Here is an 8009-nt window from a genome sequence, read left to right as displayed (position 1 = left end):
GGGAGGCAGGTCGCTCTCGCAATCGGATTGTGATCTGAACACGGAAGTGGATCTTCCGTTGCGAGCGATGGCGGTGTCATGGACGGAAAAACTGGTCGGTAGCCGGGACGGAAGAGCAAACGTGGTCGGGATCAAAAACGGGTTGTAGCCGGAGACAAACGGGAGCAAAAACGGGACACGCGGGAGTCAGGGTCGAAAAAAGGCTTGCCTTGTAAAAACAGAGGTTCGCAGACGGACTGAGAACAGGGGATTGACAGCACTGGGTTTAAATAGTGACAGGGAGCCAATCAGAGCCCGTGGCGGTTGGCGCCAAATCAGCGGACATAGGTGATTCACATCGGTAATCATGACATAAGGTTTCTAAAGGAGTCTAGCGCTCTTTAAACTAGTTTGACTATAAGAGCTATTTTTTTTCAAAGTGATATTCATCTGTAATCACAAGCAAATCTAGACCTAGCAGAGAAAATAGACGGTGCTGCCATATACACTGTATCAGAAATGAAATTTTTAGGAATTACAATATGCAGTAAATTAAATTTAATAACACATCAAACAGTGGGCAGCACGGCGGCGCAGTGGTTAGCGCATGTGCGGCACAGTTCATGTCTCACCTCCTGCGTGGGTTCAAGTCCAGCTCCAGACTTCCTGTGCGGAGTTTGTATGTTCTCCCCGTGCTTGCGTGGTTTTCCTCCGGGCACTCCGGTTTCCTCCAACATTCCAAAAACAAGCATTTCAGGTGAATTGGCCGGTCCAAATTGTCCCTAGGTGTGAATGAGCGAGCGAGTTGTCTGTCCCCGTGTGCCCTGCGATTGGCTGGCAACCAGTTCAGGGTGTCCCCTCCCCACTGCCCAGAGATGGCTGGGATGGGCTCCAGCACCCCCGCGACCCTACTGAGGATAAGCGGTGTAGCTAATGAGATGAGAACACATCAAACACATACAAACTACGGTATCTAAAAGTGTTTCTATTATGAACAAAGAAAAAATTTAAAACTATAATGCATTGTATTTATTATATTTTTCTTATTTTTTTGCCATATTCAACATACTGTGCAGAAGTCTTGGGCAATAATTACAAAAGTGTACTCCATCCCCCTTTTATACTCCAAAAAACGTGCAATACGAATACTATACAGGGCATGATACTGTGATCACACCTATGTCTGCACTCTTAATTATTAAAACAGTTTGATCTAGTGTCATTTTCCACTTCACAACTACTATTCAAAGTAAACAAAGATATACTGCCAAAGAACATCCAAAAATTATTCTCATGAAAGGAAGGAGGCTAGTAACTAGTAAGCTAGTAAGATCCAACCGGTGAGAACCACCAGGAAAAGTATGTGTGTGTCTGGATGTGGAGTGAAACTTTGGAAAAAATTACAGGATGAGCTCAAAAATGTCCAAATACAAAAAAAAAAGTATTGTCAAAGTACAGAGAGGAGGAATATTGGTTCTGAATGTTATAGCAAATTGATGGTTTAAGCAAAATATTAACATTATCATTATTAGTATGATTATAATTATTATTATCATAACTGTTATTACTATTTTTATTTTCATAATTTTTGGTGTCTGAATGATATTTAGTGATGAGTAGCATTATAGAGTTACTAGATGGGTAAAACTAAATTAATCTGGTATAGCTATTATGACGATTACTGTTATAACTGTTGTGTGACTATTATTGTTATTATCATTTTTATCAGTATTATTGGTATTCTATAATGTAAACGAGCAGAAGCCTTATACAGTTAATAGTTAAGCTTGTTATTATTATAACGGTTATCATGACTTTTATTTTTTGTTGTTATTATTATTATCAACTATATGTCTATTATTGTTATTATTTAACGTTTTTATATTGCTGTCACCATCATATTATGCAAATGTAACAATCTGCATCTATATTCATAAACAGAGAATGATGTGAATAAATATGTAGGTGGTGATGGTGAAAACCAGACAAAAACTAAATAACTGTGGATACAATTACATATACATCTTAATAAGAACACAAAACAGACATGACTGCACATTTCATAGTTAGGGCAGACAAGTTGGAGCTTGATGATGGAGGCATCTGGCTCAAGTTCCACTGCCTTGTCTTTTCAATGCACAGAAAAGGACACTTAGCAATGGGTGGTTATGCTGCCTGGGGTGGACCCCTAAAGCAGCAGGTGTGATGGACAAACCACATCACAAAACAATCAGTTTTCACCATGAGACGCAATGTTGTTATAATAAATACTCTTATTATATTATTCTGAAGAACTATGGAAACAGCAATGATGATAATGTTGAGAATAGCGATGGTGATGATGATGTGACTTTGCATCCACGGAACCATTGTAAATATGTATATCTATGAGGTGGTTCTTAAATGTCAAGTCAAGTCATGTTTATTTGAATAGCCCTTAATCACAAGACGTCTCAAAGGGCTGTCCAGAGTACAGACAGACTATTATTGCACCACCCCCTGATCTAAAACCTACATGAGGGCAAGGAACTTGTTTGATAAACCTGTCCTCTTGGATACAACAGTAGGGGGCAGTATTGCTTCACACGACAACTAGATAATTCAAGTCAAGTCATTTTTATTTGTATAGCCCTTAATCACAAAGAGTCTCAAAGGGCTTCACAGGTTATTACACATGAGAAGTTTAGGTTACTAATATGCTATAGAGGAGAAGTGAGTTTTAAGCTTAGATTTAAACATTTCCACTGAGGTTGCAGATCGGATCTCAGGGGGAAGAGCATTCCACAACACCGGTGCCCGGATGGAGAACGCTCTCGAACCAGCGGAACACTTCTTGGCTCTTGGGATCACCAGGAGACCGGCGCTCTCGGAAGGAAGGCTTCAGGTCGGGACATAGGGGGAAATCAGATCTGAAAGATATGAGGGGGAAAGTCCATGTATGATTTTGTATAGTAATAGGAGAACCTTAAAATCGCATCTTAGGCTAACAGGGAGCCAATGCAGGTTAGCCAAAATTGGGGTGATGTGATCGTACTTTTTTGTCCTTGTTAAAAGCCTCGCTGCGGCATTTTGTACCAGCTGAAGACTCTTGAGAACTGGTCGTTTCTTACGCACTTAAAAAAAAATATCCTCATTTAAAAGCATGGTCAGATTGCGAGGAAACACGGCAGTGAAAATAATTTCAAACATTTTCAAGATATTCACCCAAAATTCAAGCATTTCCCTGACCCTGAAAACATTACAATTCAAGCAATTCCAAAGATTTCTAACACCAGTACGAACCCTGTCCTTTCTTTAACATTCATCTCCGGTAACGTGAACAAGATAAGTGTCATAATGAGATATAATGTGATGCCTTTTCGTATGTCATCTATAGCATTACTGGTGGTCTAGTGGTCAGGACTCAGCGCTCCCAGCGCCGCGACCCAGGTTAGTTTCGCAAAAACTATTTCGATCGTGGTCAGCAAAATTTTACTACTGTTTATTCACTGCACAAATACGTCACATTATACACAAATAAATACAGTCATTGGACACAAAAAAAGTAACAAATCACTTTTACAGAGCTTTAAATTAGAAGATATTCACTTGTGTAAACAGGACATTCTATACCTGTGACTCATTTCCTAAATGAAAAAAAATGCCTCATTAATGCAAATACACAAGAGATCTAGCTGTAAGACACAATTATTAAGGAAGTCAGGGGGTAGGATTAAACATATGCTTCTTCCTATTCCTTTTTGGACATATATGTTGACATTGATTTTTTTTTTTTGACTTGTTTTGTTTTTATCTTATTGTAAATAAAGTTTCATTCATTCATTTAAATTAATAAAGCATTCATTTTAGCAGCTCCTCTCAGAGGATAAATAAAGGATGCTTGTGAGCATTATTCCACACACAAACATTCTATATGCGTCACTATTATTTATTCATGTTCACGAATGTTCCTAAAATCATTTTCAGCCGACGTCGGGCTATTTCTGTAAATGGCAAGCGTAATGGATGTGATGGTAAAGGTATAGTTTTGGTATATATTCGTTTTTGTTAAGAGTTTATTTGGAAGATAAATTCAAGTTATTGGCCAAACTGTTGCTTGACTATAAAAATCGACTTGGAATAAGGGAAGGCCATTGTATTAAAATCTTTATTTTGCCTTTTATATTCAAATATCCTCATAGCTGTGATAAATCTATGGACAGTATTTCCTAAGGGTATGATGTATAACATTTATTTGTGGTACTGCATATCATTCAAAATAGATGTGTTTGCCTAACACACTTTTTTTTCGAACAAAAACCTGACGGCCTAAAAAAAAACTCACACTGATTCATCTTGAATTAAAACCTCAAAGCCCCAGTGTGTAATATTTGACCACTAGATGGAACTCTATTGTCTAATGTGGACGATGCCAGCCAAACATGAAAAAAAAATTCTAGGTAGAGATTCCACTATGTAAAAGAAATACAGAAAAAATATTATTATAGTAGTTCAATTATTTTTGCAGAGGATTGAATTTTTGGTAACATTAGGAGGCACACAATATTACACACCGTCCCTTTAAGAAAGGAAACAGGAATCGTAAATGTATGGAACCAGACGATAAGATACATGCCATTTTGTATACAATATCCTTAATTCATACCAGTCTAGAACATCCATCCATCCTCTGCACCGCTTATCCTCAGTAGGGTTGCGGGCGTGCTGGAGCCCATCCCAGCTGTCTTCAGGCAGTGGACAGGAGACACCCTGAACGGGTGTCCAGCCAGTCGCAGGGCACACAGAGACACTCACTCGCTCATTCACACCTAGGGACAATTTGGACCGGCCAATTCACCTGAAATGCATGTTTTTGGAACATCCAAACTCCACACAGGAGGTTTGATCTCGTGACCTCAGAACATGTGCTATAACCACTGCGCCGCCATGCTGAACAGCCTAGACCAAAAAATCCAATTTGTTGAGCAGTACGGAGCACAAGAAGGTACAGTACTGTGCAAAGGCCAAGTCATTTTTTTTTGTTCAACTGTTGCTTGAGTAAATATTTTCTGCAATTCTTTCTTAATACTCAAGTATGGCTTTCAAAATGTGCTAGTTATACGTATCGGTTCAACACATGGCAGCTATACAAAAATGAAATACACACAATTCAGCTATTATAAATTCCAATATTTTTTGGGGCCTGTCTGTTTTTTATACATCTTGTTTTTATTGCCCTGGGTTCAGACATCAAAATAAAGCACCATAACACTTAAAGTGGATTTTTATGTATGTGCTTGTGTCTGGCAGAGTTGCAACAAAAAGGCCCGAAACTTTGTGTCATAAATCAATGAGATGAATAATAAAACAATGGGCAGGTGGAGCAGAAGACGGCTAATCATGGCGAGGAAGAGAACCTGCAAGAAGACACGAGAAAGGTAAGGCCACACAAAATGAGAAGAAACAAAAATGTAGCAATCTCCGGTCACATCACATGACTGCGATTGCCATGACGACTTTATACGTTTCACATGGCAGCTATACAAATGTTATGTTCTGTGGCCTACTCGAAGAATGAACTCGATCAGTGGTCAGCAACCCTCGGGCCATGGACTGGTGCTGGGCCGTGGGTAGTTTGGTATCAGGGCACACGGTAAGAAAAAGGACTTTGAAAAGCGCTATATAAATGCAGATCATTTCATTTTTTTTCCTTTTGTCGTTTCGTTTCGGGCTGAACTTGAACTGAAGCTTTGAGGTGGTACGTTTGAAGTAACACCAGCGTGGTTGGCACAGACGGGCGCAGTAGCCTGTCGGGCGATTCGACCGTCACATTGGAAACAAGGATTTCCGCCCGCCGGAGATACAGTCATGGATGAACCCAACCAAACCTTTGCGCTTTGAGCCACTCGGTGAATCGAAAGGTTATCTACTGTAAATACATTCACGGCTAGGAATTGGAGGATGCATGAGATCCCTAAGTTAAGAACACGACACAGGGACCACATAACACCAAAAAGATTTTCGCAGGGTTGGTTCATTTGGTGAGATTGTATTTTGAAGGACTTGGCACACAGATCATCATGACGTTTTGCGTTAAATGATATGATAGCGACCAAAATGTGTTGCTATTGACATGTTTGCCTCCAAACTCAGAGGTCCAGGGTTCAATTCCAGCTATCGACCTCCTGTGTGAAGTTTGTATGTTCTTCCTGTGTCTTCAGGCAATCCTCCCGCATTCCAAAAACATCGCTGGAATAGGCCCAGCACCCCAGTGATCCTCATTTGGATATACGGTTTGGATAATTAATGAATGTGATGTTGAATTTGGTGTCCGTAACTTCAAAATATTCTTCTTGCTGAAGCCATCTTTTGGTTAAAATCATCCTTGCATTTATTTATTTGCTCAGGTTCTTATTTAGAACTTTAATTTTTCACCTTGTATGGCCTTCAAGTCTTCTCATAGAGCCAATTTACAAACTCTGTCAGTACTCTTGATTTGCATTTTTTTGCAAATAAAAAAAGAGGGGCCAAACTTGGCTTAGCTTTGGTTTGAGTAATCTTAAGTTGAATGAAATTTCACCCTTGTATCTAATACGTGAGAGGGAAATGTTTTTGAGATGAAGTGTTTGAGGAGCATGTTAGGAGTGACAAGATTGGATAGATGGAGAAATGAAATTGTCAGAGACAGAACTGGAGTAGTAAGGGAGCTGAGCAAGCATGTGGATAAGAGAGTACTCTGTTCGTTTGGACACATGGAGGGGATAGATAAGGAGCGAATGTTGAAGAGGATCTACAGAGAATAAGTAAATGGAAGGAGACCGAGAGGAAGGCCGCGATTGACGTTGGATGGATGGTGTTATGAGTGCACTGCAGGAAAGAGGTCAAAAAGTAGTGGAAGCTAGAGCTCTTGTTGGTGATAGGAATGAGTGGAGATGTGTTGTAAAAGGATAGTGGGATGTTTAGACGCGTTCCAAGAGATGGGCAGGGCACCCGTATGATGCGGCAGGGGTAAACCAGTGAAAGCTGTCGGGCCCTGCTGTTGAACAGAGTGTGTAGTGTCACCCTGACCCAAGTGACATGGCCCCTTTCTCGTGTCCCGTTTTATCTGGAGGGACGAAAGCATGACCAACTTGGGTGCCAAGGTGCTTAACTTGTTTGGGTTGACAATGGTCAAATTTGTTGTGTTTTTTGCTACTTTTTCCTTTTTTTGTTTTTGCGTTACTCACTGTACTATTAAGGGACATTGTGTATAATCTAGTGCTTCCTGATAATATTATGCAAAAATGCATGAACTATTATATAAACAGGAATTTTTTTTAAATTGTTGATAATTTTGCATTTATTTGACACAACATAAGGCTCACCTAGAGGAGGGAGACATGAGTGTCTGCCATCTGGATGCTACAGGTATTGCCAAAAACCAAAAACTTGTGCAAAAAATTAAAAGAAAGTTAGAGTGTTTTTTTTTTTATTTCAATTCCTCCTTGCGCTTCTTGGAATTTGGCAATCGTTTTCGGGTTCACCACACATCACGGCGGCATCTAGTGGCCAAAGAATACATAGTGTCCCTTTAAAAGAACAGGAAAAAAGGTAAAATTACACTTCCAGAAGAAAGTCGATAACATTTTAAAATCAAGCCACAATTCAGACAAAATGATTTACCTTGTCCTGGGAGTTCTGGTTTAAACCAATGTGGATTTTCCTACCGGCATCTCTCCCTGTAATCAAAACAACATTTACTTACAATGAGGATGTAAATGTAAATGCAGGTAACATTAAAAATATTTCAGAGGGCTTAACTAGCTTGATGTCTGTTTTTATTTTTGTCTTAGTTCATTGTGAAAATGGTCAGGACTGAGAACATTGGTAAAAAATAAAACAAAAGTGATGGAATAGAGATTGTGATTTCATGTTAAAAAAAGTATTATAATTTTTTTTTTCCCCCCCATATCGACCAACCCAGATTGGACCTTATTTTAAGGTTTGGTGTAACACCAAAGGCTTCAAGTTTGCCGAGTACAGAGACCCCTTACTACTCTTCCCTTCAGTTG

At 39.5% G+C, this 8009-nt stretch overlaps 1 protein-coding gene across 5 annotated transcripts in view; it reads right to left on the bottom strand.

The window, feature by feature from the left end:
- Window positions 1-3446: 3446 nt before the first annotated feature.
- The window catches only part of LOC148369487 (uncharacterized), a 47893-nt gene continuing 43330 nt past the window's right edge, over window positions 3447-8009 (bottom strand). For 4 of the 5 annotated variants that reach the window (XR_015850018.1, XR_015850016.1, XR_015850017.1 and 1 more), the window contains 3 exons: window positions 7621-7676; window positions 7323-7526; window positions 3447-5375 (listed from right to left, as the gene is read on the bottom strand). Coding sequence is in view for 1 of the 5 variants with exons in the window: in XM_088331511.1 (XP_088187637.1) it covers window positions 7641-7676 (36 nt within the window). In the remaining 4 variants the exon portion in view is untranslated. Of the gene's footprint in view, window positions 7527-7620; window positions 7677-8009 lie in introns of all 5 variants that reach the window. The other variant, XM_088331511.1, reaches the window with a different exon arrangement.

The sequence above is a fragment of the Urocampus carinirostris genome, chromosome 3, assembly GCF_059441175.1.
Source record: "Urocampus carinirostris isolate Australia breed hairy pipefish chromosome 3, RoL_Ucar_1.0, whole genome shotgun sequence".
In the NCBI taxonomy this organism is placed as follows: domain Eukaryota; kingdom Metazoa; phylum Chordata; class Actinopteri; order Syngnathiformes; family Syngnathidae; genus Urocampus; species Urocampus carinirostris.
This window is presented reverse-complemented; position numbering and strand designations above follow the sequence as displayed.